This window comes from Ziziphus jujuba, chromosome 6 (assembly GCF_031755915.1).
Source record: "Ziziphus jujuba cultivar Dongzao chromosome 6, ASM3175591v1".
Lineage (NCBI taxonomy): Eukaryota > Viridiplantae > Streptophyta > Magnoliopsida > Rosales > Rhamnaceae > Ziziphus > Ziziphus jujuba.
This window is the reverse complement of record NC_083384.1, coordinates 19,618,762-19,636,741: the sequence shown is the minus strand read 5'-3', so window position 1 is coordinate 19,636,741 and position 17,980 is coordinate 19,618,762. Positions and strand designations below refer to the sequence as shown.

General features: G+C 31.8%; 1 protein-coding gene across 3 annotated transcripts; it reads left to right on the top strand.

Moving 5' to 3' along the window:
• The first annotated feature begins 203 nt into the window (after positions 1 to 203).
• On the top strand, positions 204 to 4,912 carry LOC107430281 (probable glycosyltransferase At5g03795). Of its 3 annotated transcripts, none has more exons than XM_016041110.4 (5): positions 204 to 470; positions 1,542 to 2,193; positions 2,301 to 2,431; positions 3,063 to 3,411; positions 3,927 to 4,912. In XM_016041110.4, the coding sequence occupies exons 2-5, from the start codon at positions 1,681 to 1,683 to the stop codon at positions 4,614 to 4,616; spliced, it is 1,683 nt and encodes a 560-aa protein (XP_015896596.3). In that variant the 5' UTR covers positions 204 to 470; positions 1,542 to 1,680; the 3' UTR covers positions 4,617 to 4,912. The 3 variants fall into 3 exon arrangements, with proteins under 3 accessions (XP_015896596.3, XP_015896597.3, XP_015896595.3); XM_016041111.4 differs by having other exon boundaries at positions 1,516 to 2,193; XM_016041109.4 differs by having other exon boundaries at positions 1,513 to 2,193.
• The last annotated feature ends 13,068 nt before the right edge of the window (positions 4,913 to 17,980 follow it).

Genomic DNA, 17,980 nt, shown 5'->3' with positions numbered 1-17,980 from the left:
GGGTTTGGGGAGTAGAATTCCACATCATTTTATTTTGTATCAATAAAAAGTTATTATTCTTCTTCCAATAATAAAAGTTTAAGAAAAAGATACAAGTTTTTACCCAAAAAAAAAAAAAAAAAAAAAAGTCAAAAGTCTCTGCTTGTAAGGGTATTAATGTACTTTAGACCTTCATTTATAATCCGTTGGGCGGAAAGTCAAAAGTCTCTGCTTATACTGGAGCCGTTACCGTCTGTCTCGCCAGCCCTGCGTTTCCCTCCATTCAAGCGCTTTTTCCTTCTGCTGTCCGAAAAACCGAAAAAACAAAAAATAAAAAATAAAATTTTCTTTTCCAAATTCCGCAACTTTCTTTTATTCCTTGTTCGAATCCATTTTCTTTGTTCGTATTTGTTTTTACCAGCCGTACTGTTTCATATGATTCCTGCAAAACTTTAGCTCGGCTAGACTCTGTTCGAGCTTACTGGATCAAGGTATGGATTTTTAATATTGTATTTTGCTTTAAAATCTAATTTCTGTATTAATTTTCAATTAAAAAATTTTCAATCTGATTACGTATATGAAACTTTTTTGTTTCCCAATAAATTTATGGTTCTTAAATTCAAATATCACTTGAATTCAGAATTTAGGGAAAAGACAGAGCAAAAATTTTACTTTTGGATCCTCCTCTATAGAAAATTAGAAATATTTTTTGGAATAATTTGAGTTCAATTGTTTGCTTAGATTTGTAAATAAAAAGCTCGACCAGTTCAAACCCAATAAACACGTTTAATATAGCTCCTCGTTTAGAATTTTTTCCAAAAACAATTTATTTCAGTAAGAGAAAAGCTGAAACCGCTAGGACTCTGTTATCTAAGTAAACAGAGGCCTAAGTTCACTTTGTAAATTTATTTTATTCTCACAGTATTTTTCTAGCTCAACAGACTCTCTGTTAAGTTAATTTAGCATATTTTATATATACACTATTAATTCATCTATTTCAAAGCATATCTTGCTTCATTAGTTTCTAATTGCTTGATCATTATTAAAAGAAGAGAAACATAATTTAGAAATTTGGAGCTGAAAAACTTTGAAGTACGTAGTTAAAATTGCATATTGAATATGTTTTATATGAAAGAAATGGGTTTTTTTGGCTCCTGATTGAGAATATAGTACATAAACAAAAAAAGAGAAAATAATTTCAGTACTAGTCTTGCAGTGAACTGCTATTTTCTTTCTGCCCCATCACGTAAAAAATTGACCTACGTAGTTAAAATTGCATATTGAATATGTTTTATATGAAAGAAATGGGTTTTTTTGGCTCCTGATTGAGAATATAGTACATAAACAAAAAAAGAGAAAATAATTTCAGTACTAGTCTTGCAGTGAACTGCTATTTTCTTTCTGCCCCATCACGTAAAAAATTGACCTACGATTCTTGATAAAGAAAAGATTAGCTGTCGTTTATTTGTGCGTGTAAAATTTTGTTTCTCACAAAATAATCTACATTGATAAAGTCATCATTGATCATTTCAGAAGCTTCTTGGCCTTTGCTTGTTATGCAGCCTAATGGTAAAAAAATATTGAAGCCTCAGAAGGAGTTTAGATCAGTATGCAAGCTTTTCTGAAACTGGTTTTCTTTGCTGTTTAAACACATTGGCCAAGTAGAAATCTATTTAGCTATACTAATCACAATGAGATGAAATGAAAAGGCCATTGCGACCCCTGGTTGGTATCCGGATGACAGAATATCTAAGGCGTTGCGCCGGCTACAGAATCGAATGGAGAAGACTATTTTTGATGGGAGCCATAATGACTGCAGCTGGTGTTGTGCTGCAAATGTTTACACTTCCTTATCCACTGAACGTCTGGTTCCTTTCTATGCCTGTAACGGTTACAACTACTACTACTACTACTACTACTTCAGGTGAATCCAATTCTACCATGAAATTGAGAGAGAGAGTCATTGAGTCTAGAGTCGAACACTCTCGAATTGTTTCGGCAGCCCCAAGTGTTTTGCTGAATTCTCGTACTGAGTTGAGTGAGACGGTCATTGAGCCAGATACATCATCACCTCTTGAGCCACAGATCAAGGCTCCAACTCGCCAGACGAGAAAATCTGTATCCAGAAGGAGAAAGAAAAATATCAAAGTGAAAAAGGTCTTACCACCACCTCCTCCTCCCCCTCCTCGTCGAATTATACCTTATCGCTTGCAGGTAAAATTACTTCCTCTCTTCCCTTTTCATTTTTTTTTTGGGGCATCATTGGATGTATAAAGTAGCCGTTTATAGTAGCCTAACCAATTCCAGTATGGACCTTTCAGAAATTTATTTGGTCCTTGCGACCTATTGAGGCACTTGAGTATGCAAAGAAAGAGATTGAGCATGCACCAGAGGTCACTGATGATCCTGAACTCTATACCCCTTTATTTCGAAATGTGTCTATTTTCAAAAGGTATATTACATGGTATTTTTTTCCCTCACCATGCTCATTATATATTTTTCTTCTTTAACTTTTAGAACATATATGCCTTGAGATTAGGATTTAAGATTTAAAGGCAGGGTACTTTTGAAAAATAGTAGTTTTTCGGCATAGGAATTTCTTGGAAATACTCATAGGTTTTAGTCATTCTGAACTTCTAATTCGTCAAATAACTTGGCAATGTTTTATTGATACATATCTATGACTGTATCTTCGCCGCTGGCAAAACTATTGGTACTAACTAGTTCAAGAAGAAAGTGGGAAAATAATAAGGTACCTTTTCACCATCAAACTTTGGCTGAAACATAAAAGAACAGGACTTCTTTATTAACTAGTAATGAACAAGGAGTTTGTAGACTTTGTAATTATAGATTAACACGTTTTAGAAAGCATGTAAACATGAATGAAAGATTTAAAACCTGAAAATGATTTTGGGAAAAGGAAAAGGAAACTCTCTAGCCCATGGCCGAAGTAATTCAACTATTAAGCATGTCATGCAAAATGCATTATTCAGTTTTGGCGTATTTTAAATTTCATTGGGTTAAAAATGTTGTTTTTAAAATTAAAACCCTTTCAAATTGCCATGTGTTTTGCTAAAATTCAGGAGCTATGACTTGATGGAAATGATACTTAAAGTCTACATTTACCCTGATGGAAAAAGACCCATTTTTCACGAGCCCCATCTCAGGGGAATTTATGCATCTGAAGGATGGTTTATGAAATTAATGGAGGAAAACGGGCAGTTTGTCACAAAGGACCCTGAAAAGGCACACTTATTTTATCTACCATACAGTGCACGCCAACTAGAATTGGCTCTTTATGTGCCTGGATCACATAATTTAAGACCCTTATCGATTTTCTTGAGGGACTATGCCAATATGCTTGCTGCAAAGTATCCATTTTGGAATCGCACACATGGGTCGGATCACTTCCTTGTTGCTTGCCATGACTGGGTATGCTCTTACTTTCTCAGTTCTTTGGATTGCTATTTTCAATTTTTTTTGGTCACTATCAGCTACTGCTTAAGAATTTGTATAAGCTATGCATTTTCCTTTTCATGTATATGACTATTATGCTGTTTTAATATCTCCATGAAAACACTAATTAAATTCTGAATGTATAATCTGTGTATGTACAAACATACACAGTTTGCAAACATAATAAACGGTGAAAATCAAATTGTTCATTAGTTTAAAATAGCAAATGTGATTGCTGAACACCTTAGCTGTGCTAGATTAAAGCTCGGTAAGATTTGGAAGTTCAAGCTACCTTAATTGAGTTTACGTCGAGAAGTCGCGCCGTAAGAAAATGTGAATTTTCTATTTATTATCTTGACGAAATTAGGAAGGAGTTTTAAACTAAATTTCCATTTTTAGTGTAGTTATGGATAAGCAATTATTATAAAAGACCAATGTGATTACGTCCCTCCCTAACTTTTCATCTATACTATCACAACCTTTTTTAACAGGGCCCTTACACATTAACCATGCACACAGAACTGACCAAAAACACCATCAAAGCTCTATGCAATGCTGACCTCTCGGAAGGAATCTTTACCGCCGGACAAGACGTTTCACTCCCAGAAACTACCATAAGGACTCCAAGGAAGCCACTCAGAAACATAGGTGGTGGAAACAGAGTGTCACAGCGTCCAATCCTGGCATTTTTCGCCGGAAACATGCACGGCAGGGTCCGTCCGACGCTTCTCAAACATTGGGAGAACAAAGACGAAGATATGAGAATATATGGACCTCTACCAGTAAGGGTATCCAGAAAAATGTCTTATATTCAGCACATGAAAACAAGTAAATATTGTATATGTCCAATGGGATTTGAAGTAAACAGCCCCAGAATCATTGAGGCTATATATTATGAATGTGTACCGGTGATTATAGCAGACAATTTTGTGCTTCCATTTGCTGAGGTGCTAGATTGGAGCTCATTCTCTGTGGTCGTTGCCGAGAAAGATATTCCAAAGTTGAAGGAGATTTTATTGGCTATTCCATTGAGAAGATATCTGACTATGCAAATTAATGTGAAGATGGCTCAGAAGCATTTTATTTGGAATCCAAGACCAGTCAGACACGATTTGTTCCACATGATTCTGCATTCTATCTGGTTTAGCAGGTTGAACCGGATTCAAATCTCAGAGTCGTAGTAAATTGTATTGTATTAAATGTGTAACTAGGCATTAATCATTGTTGCTTACATAAATTAAATGTAGTTTATTATTATTATTATTATTTTTTTCAGATTATAGTGAGTGATTTGAGTTGAATAACAACCAATTCAGCTGCATGTATAGAGACCAGAGATATCGAGTCGATTTTTTTTTTTTTTTCTTTCTAAATTATAGTGTGATTTGATTTGAATGACAACCAATTAAGCTGAGCGTATAGACCACAGATGTACGGTAATTTTTATACCTAGCTACTAACACCGATTGTATAAAGGATATTAATTATAATAGTACTTTTTCTACATTTCCCACTGTATGCAGCACAAGCTGGTAATTCATGGGTTTTGCTTCTTTCCTCTCTCCTATCGAGAGGATAATTTAATTGGCAGAATACTATGAGTTCAATTTTTCAATATAGATTTTAGATTTCAATAAAGTGGGAATTTTTTTTTTTTTTTTATCAGTCTCTTGCCTATGACCAATATAAATGGATTTTGGTTTTGTACTCTGTTTATTTATTTGTTCTTTCATCTCTTCATTACTGTTCGAGATTTTTTTTTTCCTTTTTTCTCTTTTTTTTTTTCTCATGAAATATAAATTTTAAAAAAGGACAAGGAATCCTTTTAATTTTTTTTTTTATAAAAAAAATGACGTATTAACTGCACAGATGACAGTTCTATTCTCAACCAAAAAATTAAAATATACATAATTTATTACAAAAACTTTTTGTATGGAAATTAATAGAAAGTAAAGAAATTTAATCCTATTATTGATTAACAGCCATGTGGATCCATAAACGCTAATTTTTTAATTTTTTTTTTTTAATTTTTATCTCTTTCCCTCAAATGCTTTTTATTTATTTATTTATTTATTTTTTATCTCTTTCCCTCAAATGCTTCTATACATTTATTAATGGAGAAAATATAAGGACACGATGAAGAGTAAAAGGGCAAATGGTCGTATAAGTTTATCCAATCAATATTAACCAAGATGTAACATCTTTCGTACTTAATTAAAGTGAAGTCCATTGGTGATAACTTTGGATTCTATCAATGAAATACTAATACTATAATTATTTTCTCATTCTAGTCATAAATTTTGGTCCAATTTTATATTTTTTACACTTAAAAAGGGAGAAACTAAAAATAATGAAAAATTTAAAAGTATAGACTAAAAATGAAAATGTAAAGCTGAGTATTTGCAAAAGATTTCATACCGTACGGAAATTTCTGCAAAAAATTGTAGAACTGTGCAAAAGTTTCAAAATATAAGTTTATGATATTATCCCAATATATAAATGATTTACTATAAACACCTTTTGAATTAAAATTTTATCCTATAAAACTTAGGTATCTTAATATAAGTCTCACTAGTGCTGGCTATTAATTCATTGGTTTTGCTTTATTTCTGTCATATTGACATGGTAATTTAATTGGCAAAATGCTATGAATTTAACTTTTTCCATATAGAATTTTTATTTTAAAAAGTTTAAAGAAATTTAAATAAAATTATTTAATCATCGTCATATCACTTTTTTTTTTTTTTTTCAAAGTCTTCAATTGAGTTTGGATTCTTCCATAATGCCATTATTTTCCTGGACAATTATTCAATTGTTGGTTATTAGCAAAGAAAGAAGAAAAATTATTCGATTGTTGATCCCAATAGCAATGACCTTTGTTTTTTTGGTAATAACTATGGCAATAACCTCATCACTTATGACATATGCTAATACTTATCACCATTATTATTATTTGATCAATTGATCATAACAGTGTTAGGCTATTTTGTTTGAGACTTTTGAGAATTTTTCTCTTTTCAAATCATTATAAAGTGGAAATTATATTTTTATCAAAGTTTAAATGATATGAATGGATTCTGGTATTCCAATTTTTAATGATATGAATGGATTCTGGTACTCTAATTCTTTCTTATTTATCTTTTTCTTTTTTCTTTATTTTATTTTATTTTATTTTTTCATTTTTTTTAACGATTTGGGATGAGAAAATTTGAATTCTAAAATTTTTTCTGGAGGAAATATACATTTTGCAGTTGGCCCTATACCATTTGGAGTTCATAAAAATTTAATAAATAAAAAACAACCTTTTTAAAGATTTTCAAAAAAATAATGATGACGTATTAACTACATAGATATATTCTTTTAAAAAAATTTAAATGTAAATATCATTATAATATTTTCTAGTTTACTATTTTTTAAATACTATATTTTTATTATGAACAGTATCAATATAACCTTTTTATATTTTATTTTCCTTTCAATATAGTATCATTTTTAAAAATTTTTAATAACAAAGTTAAAATTTGACCTATATATCTTTTATTTAATGAAATTATTTTACACATTCTTCAAATTAAGAATAATAAAAATTAATAGATAAAAATAATATGATCAAACTCATAATTAATTTTCTTCATTCTGAAAAAAAAAAAGATTTTGAATATATTAAGCTTAACTCTTAAATTACATCTAATTTATTTTTTTATTTTCTTTTTTTGATAAGTTGGAGGATGAGGAATTTAACACAAATATTTTAAAGAATTAGCAATTTTAGAAGAAGAATGCATATATATATATATATATATATTTGTGTGTGTGTGTGTTTGTTTGTTTTCTAAAATTCTTATAAATAAAAAGAAAGGTCCAAAAAAGGGTAACTTGGTCAAATTCCAATTCTATTAGCAAGAGTTCTAAAAAAATGGTTCTGTTAATAGTACATTTTTATTATCTACACAATTTTCTATATACAATTTATATTTAATTTTACTTTTGCTATTTATGCTAATAAGACCTACCTGTTTCAGTCTCAAAACAAATAACATTAAACTCACAGATCACATCATTCCTAATATGGATGTGAGTTGGTACGCATAGCCAACTAGATATTGTTATATGTATCATTAATTGCATATCATATTGGAAAATCCAAATCATCACCTCCTTTGTTTAACACCTTCTATTTATTTTATTTTTATTTTTTATATTAACTAATTAATTAAATATATATATATATATATTTTTTAAAAGAAGCCATTTAGTTTGATTTGTTTCCCCTTTGTTGCCTTAACTTAAATCCGTATTCCCCTCTACCATTGGTTGTTAGTACTTATCTTGTTTTCTGGTACTGATAAGTTGAATGAGGGACCAAGGACGTAGCCCTCTATGATGAATAGACTGGGGACCTTCATTGTTAATTCAAATATCCTACTCCATAGACAAAACTTGTGGAATGCCTCCATTTTCATCCATCACCGTCCAAAATGTGTCTCTCCATCCCTCATGTGATGATCCATCCCAAGAATGAAATTAAAATTAAAATTTTGTTTGGTTTGATTGAGATTGACTAGTTAGACTATGAATGAATCATAAGTTTGACTTTCATTGGTAAAAAAATTTGGTTTGACCGGCACACCATAGCGTAGAACTCAATAAGATGAGTTCGTAGACTGATGGCATGCTTGATTTTGAGTTATGGTTAGAAAATTATAGTTCTAGAAAGTTTTTAAAAATCAATATTTATATGTATCCAAGCAAGTCCTGAATTTTGTCTTTTAATAGATTCTATGCCTATATGGGGATGCATGCTATCATTAAACAAATAAAAAAAAACCTAAAAAGCCCTCCTTAACTCGATAGACTTGAATTGGACCTGGCGACCCATTTTGATGATGAACTGGGTTGTCACTATTTGACCCTCCTTGGTCACTATCCTTTTACTCGTGCTGGCCACTCGGCAAGGCTGCTCACCAGCAATAAAAACCTTGGCGTCTTAGTCAGAACCATCGTGGGACAAGCCTAGATCGGGCCAGGAAAACTGATGGCAGTGTTCTGATCGGGTCGTTGGAGTTTGGCCATTTTTAGGCCACTTCAGCACACCTTATACCTCTAACTCTCTATTTTGGATTCTTTGAATTCATTCTTGACCTCTGTTTTCCTAGATTCCTCACTATTTTGCAAGATCCGACATGCCAAGTTTGGCCAAAACTTTGGGCAGCTTTTTCAGCGACCAGCAAGGCTTTAGACCAAGATGAATACAACATTGCATCCTCATCTCATAAGCTTTTTGTCGATACAAAATTTGAAAATTTTATACGTCATTTAATAATTTTTCTATTTTTGGGTTAATTAGTTTAATATCAGATAAAATTGGACTGTATTTGGGTAAGTTGGACACATTAGCCAAAATCAAAATTGGATTGATGTAACTAGGTGTTAATGGGATCCAATAGATAGTTCAGTTTCATTAAATTGGCCTCTAGGTGAAAAATCCTAATTTTGAATATCATATATTCAAGTTTTACAGTATAATTGGACTATTCGATGTTCAATTTTAGAAATTTTAGAGTTATTAAAGCTATTTTGGGATATTGATATGCACCCAATGTCTTTGATTTGATTTTTGGAGTCTGAGAATATTTTATTATTATTTTAGATACGGGGAATATTGGAGGCAATATGGTAGAGGAGCTAGTTTAAGCTATGATTTGTGATTGAACTTTATTTTCAGAAATGGTTTTAGGAACTATGTGTTTAATTATATATACTATATAAATTACCTTATTATTATTGCTTCTAGAATTATTTTTTTTGATTATATATACTATATAAATTACCTTATTATTATTATTTCTAGAATTATTTTAATCATATGCTTCAGTAAATACTATGAAATAATTAATTAATTTATCATATTATGGTATATTAAAAGGAATCGTTTGGCATAAATAAATTTCGGTCTATGGCTATACAAGTATATATTTGTTTATATTGGTATTTGTGAAAATATTTTGATATGATAATTACGGGTATTATTTATAAATTTTATAAATATCCTGGATTATGAGTTGATACTGAGTTGTGGATTATTGTGTATCATACTGTACCATGGATATAGATTTGTTGGATTATGATTATGCACGCTTATTTTACCATCCCTTGATTATGTGACTCTTGATGTTGGGCAGTGAAACAAATATCGCCAAGATAGGTGATAAGTCAGCAATAGTATCGGATATTGGAGGCCATCGACACCGATAGGGGGGAAAAAGTTTCTATTACCAGTGTTAGAGAAATGTCACTGGAGTCAAAGGATATCGCTTGAATCGTCGAATATTGGAGAGAGTTTCGGGTTTAGGGTGGAAAATGGTGGAAAACGAAGTGGAGTAGCCGGTTGTCAGTGGAAATCTCGACCGGCCTTCTCTCATTATCTGCGAAGAGACTGGTGTGTGTGTGTGTTTGTGTGGGAGAGGAGATGTCCGAGCAGGTGAAGAAGAAGCAGAAAAAAAAAGGAAAAGAAAAAGAAAAAGAAAAAGAAAAAGAAAGAGAACGAGTGGGAGAGAAATGCCATCGGAGAGAGACAGAAGAGAGAGAAAGAGAGGGAGGAAGAAGACGAAGGGAAGAGAGAAAGAATAAGAAAGGAGAAAAAAAAAATCTTTCTTCCCATGTGGGGGGAAAACGAAAAAGCAAGAAAAAAATATAAAATAATAATATGATAATATTATATTGGGCCTCTTCGTAGCCTTTCATCTATTCAACTTATTAATTGGGCCGACTAAGTTGTAGTTATAGGTCTTTTTAGAAAATTTTAAGTTTTTAAAGATGGTAAGATTGTAGCATCTCAATACACATCTCTTTATCCTTTTTATCTTTTTTTGTCCACTCTTTTAGTGTTTAATTTAATTTTATCTATTCAAAAACAAAATAAATAAATAAATAACATTATTAGTTTTTGTATTGTATAATATATAGGATTTTAGTATATATGCCTAATTGGATAAGTATTTTATTATTATTGTATTGTAATTATTGTATTTTTTATATTAGTTTACTATACTAATGATCTTATATGCAAAAATTTATATTTTAAATTAAATATTTACAGTTTTCATAATTTTATTGACATTTCCATCGACATTGATGTTTCCATCGATATTTCTATAAAATCATATCCTCGATATTTTCGTCGATACCGATATTTTCATCACTGATGTTGGGTAGGAGATCTTAGTCTGTGATGCCTTTAGGATGCCGATGATAGCATTGATAGTTTCCCCTTTCCTCAATAGTCGACAACATATTAGGAAACTAGTTATGGTCGTACAACAGGTTATGGTAGTAATTATATTACACAGGGATATTTTTGGTACACTACAAATGCTATATATGTTTATATATATATATATATATATATATTTATTACTAATGTATATAAATTATGATTCTTAAAAGTGTTATATATTTATGAGATGATGAATATTATCTAATTTTAATTTCTTTATACAATGATTTACAAAATTACTATGTTTAGAGCATAATTATAGGTTTTGAGAAAAATGTTCATAAAAATAAGGGAACTTTCAAATAGTGAAAGTCAAGCCTTGAGATAAAGGATTTTTGAGAATAATATTTATTTTCATAATATTTTACTTGTTTAGTCATTGAGCTTATCTTATAGTTTTGTATTTTTAAGTTGTTCCCTTAGGATTCAACTGACAGTTAGTGCATATTTCATATTTTCAGTTGACAATTGGTGCGTATTACATTTGGGTACCATTCATCATCGCCCTTGCATACTTCTTCATTCTCGCATTTTCATCTTCATTACCTTTTCATTGTTGATGCACTATCTTTATTTGTGCACCATTACAGGACTACTATTTATTTTGTTTTATTTATTTTTGAACTCATTTACTTTTGTTTGGATGCTTTGGTGAATAGACTTAATATGTATGCTTACTTTTATTTTCTTTCTCTTGTATTAGAACTCTTGATAGGTATGACTATGATTTTAGAATTTCGATTAAAAGATATAGATTAAAAGATATATTATTCTCTATTATGCTATCGAGTTATATCTAATTTACGGGGATGTTCCACTGAACTTAGATATCGGTTAAGTGGTATTTTCCTACGCTAGACCATCTTATGTACCCGGAAAGGGCCCCGAGAGTGGTCCTGTCAACATTGTTTTCTTAATTGGGTTTCTTGATTCTTGTGGATCTGCATTGTTATGTGCATCGTAACTTTTCGACATTGTTTCTACTTCATAAACATTGTCTTATTCCTTCATTTAATTAGGTTAAATATCATATCAAGTTGAATTTAATTCTTTTGAATATGCATTCTAAACATGGTAGACCTAGATGTCAGCAGAAGCCAATAGAGGGTAAGGGTGAGGCCATCTTAAGGTTTGAACATATAAAGTGATTGGTTGAAGCTATGGTAAAGGGTATGCTTACTAACCCTTTTGGACCCATAATGAAGTAGGTTAGAGAGTTGGATGCAATGACATTTGAGGGCACCATTAATACATTAGCACCATTCGTTTGGTTAGTTAGGGCATGTAATGTCCCAATGAGGACAAGGTTAGTATCGATAGTTTCCTTTTAGAGGGTGATGCTCTCACTTGATAGGTTGGTGAATGAGTAGTATAGGATCACACTTGGGAGCAGTCCAAAGAGGCCTTTGATATAGAGTTTTGTCCTCTAGACTATAGAGAATCCAAAAGATTGAAGGTTGAGAGATAGACTTAAGGAAATGATGTCTATTACGAGAACAAGTTTAGGAAGATGTCATAGTTTGGTCTATATATGATTCCTAATGTCACAACGAAAAAGCAGAGGTTCTTGAATGGGTTGAGTGAGCACATTATTACAGGCATCTTAGGAGCTCACCATCTTACCTAATGGGTTCTACTGGAGGTAGTTTTACAATTAAAGGCATAGATGGAGATGCGTAGGCCTTGACGATGACTTTTGGAGGGTACATCTTTAGATGGTTTTAGAGGAGGCAGACATGGTGCTAGTGGTAATGGATTTTATGGGGGTACTCATAGTCATGGTACCAGTCAGCAGTCTATTGGTAGTGAAAGTTTTTTTTGTTGGGCAATACAGTGGTCATTAAAGAGGTGGCCCGCTATTCTTTGTAGAATTTATGGCAGATTTCATACAGAGATGTGCTAGAATAGTGAAAGGTGTTTCTATTGTAGACAATGTGGTCATTTTAAGAAAGAGTCTTCCTTGTTTTGGAGGCAGTATGAAAGCTACTGGGTTTAAGTACCTGTATCAACAGACTAGATTTTATTAGAAGACCGGTCCTACCAATAGATTGGTTCTATCTACTTACAGCAGTAGGCTAGTGGTGTTGGCAAGCAAGGTGCTTAAGCGAGACATATTGATGCTACTTTCTCTAGTAGCAAGGCATCAGTAGCACCTAGAGGTTTAGGTAGTGGTTAGCGGAGATGACCATCAATTAGATTATGAGTTTTTTTTTTGTTTTTTTTTATTTTTTTTTAATATGATGTAACATGAGGCTCTAGCACACCTAATGTGGTCATAGGTATGATATTGATTTTTGAGATTAACTCTTGTATTTTTTGATCTTGCAACCCATATTTTTTAATCTTGGAACTACACAATCCTTTGTGCCATGTAGTTTAGTAGCATGGATGGGTAAAGATCTTGTTCTTTTAGATTCAATCATAGAGGTTTCCACACTCATAGGAGACTCATTCTGGCTGTCTCAAGTGTGGAAGGAGTGTGTAATCAGAATTGGTGACTAGGAGATGGAGGTATATTGATTCTATTGGAGTTTTGTGTGTTAGATATTGTTTTAGGGATGGATTGGCTTACAACCAATCATGCTTTTGTGGATTGCTTCAGTAAGGAGGTCACCTTTAGACAATTGAGATTACTTGAGATTATATTTTATGGGGAGCATAGGATTCCTCCTTTAGGCTTGATTTTTGCTATTACTGTACCTGTAGCTTTGAAAAAGGGTGTAAAGAATTTTTGGTACACATCCTTGATACTTGAGTCAGTGAGGTGAGGCTTGAGGATATTTGTGTAGTGCAAAACTTTTCAGATTTGTTTCTTAAGGATCTTCCTAAATTGCCTTTGGAGATAGAGATAGACCTTATTGTTGATTTGGTTCTTGATGTTGATCCTATCTTATTACCACTATACTGGATAGCCATAGCGGAATTGAAAATGTTAAAGACTCAGTTTTAGGAGACAGTGGATAAAAGGATAATAAGACCAAGTGGTTCTTCTTGGGTGCTTGCTATAAGGCAGTTGAAGCTACTACTTAGAAGGAGAGGTTAATTAGGGTGGAGGTGAGTCGTTATAGGAATATGGTGATTTTGGCAACAATTCTAAGTTTGTGGGTGAGTTTTAAATGCAAGTAGGTAATTTTGGAGACATTAGGGGATATGACAACTCTATGTCAGATGCAAAGGTTTAAGGCTTTAGAGGTTTTTCAAAATTCAAATTTGGATTCAGGTGGGACCATTCATTCCTTTGGTTTTTCTTTGGAAGTGGCAACTAGTTGTACAAAAGGTCTAAAAAATAACGGTTCATCATTAGGCCTAAATAGTGAGAGATTGGGGTTTAAAACAAAGACTAGAAGTTTAGGGCTCAATCCCATGTCCAAACTTGCAAAGAGGAAAGCAGGGTTGTTTATTAAAGAAGTGGGTTCTATTGCTATTAACCCAAATAGACTTGTTGACGTTGTTGAAAGATTGATAAGGTAGCATTTAATTTGAATCCAAAGGTCCCATTAGCTTTGTCTACCTTTGGGGTTGCTTTATAAAGTTACCTATAAGTCTATAATTCTTTGCGAGACTGCTAAAGGATAGGTTGCTAATTCCCTTCAAGCAAGATTGAAGGTTTGAGCCAGGAGGAACAATACTAATGTTAGCCTTATACAGTCTGGGTTAAGGGAATGAGTTTCTAGTAATGTTGTGGTTAACATTTAGCCTGAAGAGGTGAGCCTTACTGTGTCTTGAAAAGTGCCATGCAAATTATCTCATAGAACTGTCAAGGGTTAGGGGGACCTTCAACAGTTAGCAACCAAAAGAGGTTGGTAAGAAAATACTCCTTATCCACCTTATTTCTCTGTGAAACAAAGACAATTAAAGAAAGACGGGCTAGCATTGGTACTTCTTTAAGGTTTGATAAGTCTTGTTTTATTAAAACAATTGGTGGTTGAGGAGGTCTAGCTTTGCTTTGGATGAATGACCTTGGTTGGGAAGTGATTTTGAAATCTGAAAGAATAGTGGATTGCTACAAAGTCAATGTTAGGGTGTATTTGGAATTTGTGGTTCTGCTATGCCCAGTTGATCGTGTTACTAAAAGTCCATTTTGGGGTAATTTGGAATCTGTTGTTCTAAATGAGAGCTAATTTTGGGCATGTATGGGGGATCTAATTGAACTCCTCGACTAAGAGGAGAAGTGGGGTGGGAAATAGGTATCAATACGGTCTAATTCTTTTTTGCCCAATTTTATGTATAACATTAGCGCTTTGGACTTGGGTTTCTATGGTAATATTTTTACTGGGTGCAATAAGAGAGGTGTGATTAAAAATATTAGGAAAAGATTGGACAGAATGGTTATGAATCTTGATTAGATGATTCATTTTGAGCATGCTGAGTCTCTCACTTAACTATTGATGGATTAGACCATTAGCTTATTGCTTTTAATTTCAGCCCTTTGCATCCTTGCTTCCCTAAAATTTTCTATTTATTTGAATCTTGGGCAACTTGCTATGAGGAGGTGATTGAGGGTAGTTGGCAAAATTTAGCTAGTGCTTTTAGAAGACCATTGCTTAGTTTCAATTTAAAGAATACTGCAAAAGTCTTAACAATGTCGAATATAGATGAGTTTGGTTGGTGCCAATTCCGCATTAAGGATTTGGAGGATTAGTTATCTAGGATCCATTTTCTTTTCCCCACTATATAGTTTTTAGACCTTAAGTTTTCCATCCTTAGCTAACTAGATGAATGAAAGTTTAGATTAGAGTTGATTTGGAGGTACCAATCTAGGGAACTTTGGTTGACTTCGGGAGATTGTAATTCTAAGTTTTTTCATGCCGTTATAGTAACGAATAGAAGAAGTATCTTCATTGACTCTATCAAGAATGATTCTGAAATTTGTTTAGAAAGTAGAGATTCAATTAGTAACTTTCTTATTGAAAAGTTTTCTACTTTTTTCAAAGCTAAAAATACAGTGGCTTGTCATTATCTTGGGAATATCATTCAACCTGTTATTTCTAAGTATGACAGTGATATGATTGGTGGTCTCCTTTCTCTACATGAGATTTAGGGGATTATGAAGAGATTGCATCTACTCAAAGCTCCTTGGCCAGATGACATCCTGCTTTATTCTTTCAGAGATGTTGAAGTATTGTAGAGGGGATATAATGGATTGTATCCAAAAATGCTTATCGGTTTGGCTTTGTCCTTAAGGTTATTAACAAAATCTTTTTAGTCTTTATCTCAAAGGTTAAACTAATTGCTAAGTTTAATCATATTCGTCTTATAAGCTTGTGTAATACTAAATATAAAATCCTATCAAAGCTTTTAGAGAATAGAATAAAACCATATCTAGAAAAATTATTCTTAGCTCATCAAGTAGCTTTGTGCTTGGCTGGTGGATTGGTGAAAACTCTCTTTTCTTAATGAAATTGTGCATTCTATGAATAGGAGGAGAGGGTTGAATGGCTTGGTGGATATCAAATTAGACATGTAAAAAGCTTACGATTGTGTGGATTCGAGGTTTCTGTTGAGGATTCTCTACAAGTACGGTTTTTCTACCAAGATTGTTAATTTGGTGCATGAGTGCATTGCTTTGAGTAAGGGTGGCAATTCATGTCATTGTGTAGTGTTCCTGTCAACCAGTTTATTAATAGTGTCAAAATTGCTCAACCCATACACGACTTGTTTATTAATCATATTAGGAAACTTCAACCCTGAATACGACCTGTTTAATAAACAGGTAATTTGACATGAGCCGTTTAACCCGTTTATTAAATTGATCAATTTGAGTCAACACGATCTATTTATATGAAATCGACCTGCTTATAGAAAATTGACCCACGAAATTGGCCATTTATACAAAATTTACTTGTTTGTACGAAATTTACCTAATTGAATAAATTGACTTATTTAAATTAATTATTTCATATAAAATAAAAATAATTTAGTCATTAATTAATCCTAAATTAAAATATGTATGTAAAACCATATAATTATAATTACAAATTTACACTAATCTTACATATAATATGATAATATAACAATCTCATATAATAGTTAAATATATATATATATATATATATATATATATTTACACATAATAAACCTAAAACTACTTGTTTAAAAATAATATAAAAAAAACTTTATTAATAATCATTTTTTTAATTTTTTACATTCCAATATTTTTAGATATATTAATTTTATTTTTTCGATATCTATATATCTAAACATGTATTAAACATATTATATTTAAGTAAATAATTATTATTTTAATAATTTTTATGCTTTAGTTTTTTTAATTAACAAAAAAATTAATAATATAACTTTAAATAAGTTTGTAATTTAGTGATAAAAAAGGATTAGTTAAAATTTTATTAATGGTAAATTTAATATATTAAAGTTATAATTTAAATGGATTATAATTGCATCGGGTTAGATTGACACATTAATTGACATGTTTAGTTAAATGGGTCAATTAGGATCGATTTCGGATTAAGCAGGTCAACTTAATATCAACACAGTTAGTTAAATGGGTTAATGTGGATAAATTTTGGATAAAGCGGGTCAACCCCCAAATTGACATTGTCAGGATCCGTTCAAAATCCCTCACCGGAACCCTAGACAAGCCATGATATCAGTAAAACTCTACTGGACCCTCCAATGAAAAATCCGACAGCATCTCCCCTAACAGTTGGACTTACCACAAAGTTCCTTACATAGAAAACACACTTATAACAATATCTCCTTATTCCTTCCACCTTACTACAATTTATTTCCATAAGTTTGCAGCATTTCACAATAATAAACAAGGAATCTGTGCAATATTAAATAAATAAATACCTAATATAGCATACAGAGCATTTTAAAATTACAACTAAGTATGAAATTTAATACAACAAAAGATAAAAAAAAATAATTTACAAGATAAGAAGTAAAAGAAAGAAAGAACTCCTCAGAAGACGGCAGTGAAATAAGAAGTCAAGCTGACCTTGGATGGTCATCGTCTACCAACTCTGAGCTTAGGGGAATGAATTTAAAAACATAAAATGTTAATCATCTTAGTGAGCGATCCATTCTACTATACAATAATAGTAATAATAATTATAATAATATAATACATTTGATTAATTAATAATAAATAAATAAATAATAATTAGTTGAAAATAATGTTTTCCCTAAAAACCTTCACAACTTATTCAGTTGGAAAGGTTCCCCTATTAAAGCAATTTTTACAAAACTCATTATTTGTATACCCTAAAAAAGTAAGGAAATATTAAATAAATAAATGCAAATAGA

Excerpts from the sequence above, each read along its gene's own strand:
- LOC107430281 (XM_016041110.4), top strand. The coding sequence starts at position 1,681 with ATGAAAAGGCCATTGCGACCCCTGGTTGGTATCCGGATGACAGAATAT. Across the intron at positions 2,432-3,062 it reads AATGTGTCTATTTTCAAAAG|GAGCTATGACTTGATGGAAA; the intron begins GTATATTACATG and ends GCTAAAATTCAG. Across the intron at positions 3,412-3,926 it reads TTGTTGCTTGCCATGACTGG|GGCCCTTACACATTAACCAT; the intron begins GTATGCTCTTAC and ends CTTTTTTAACAG.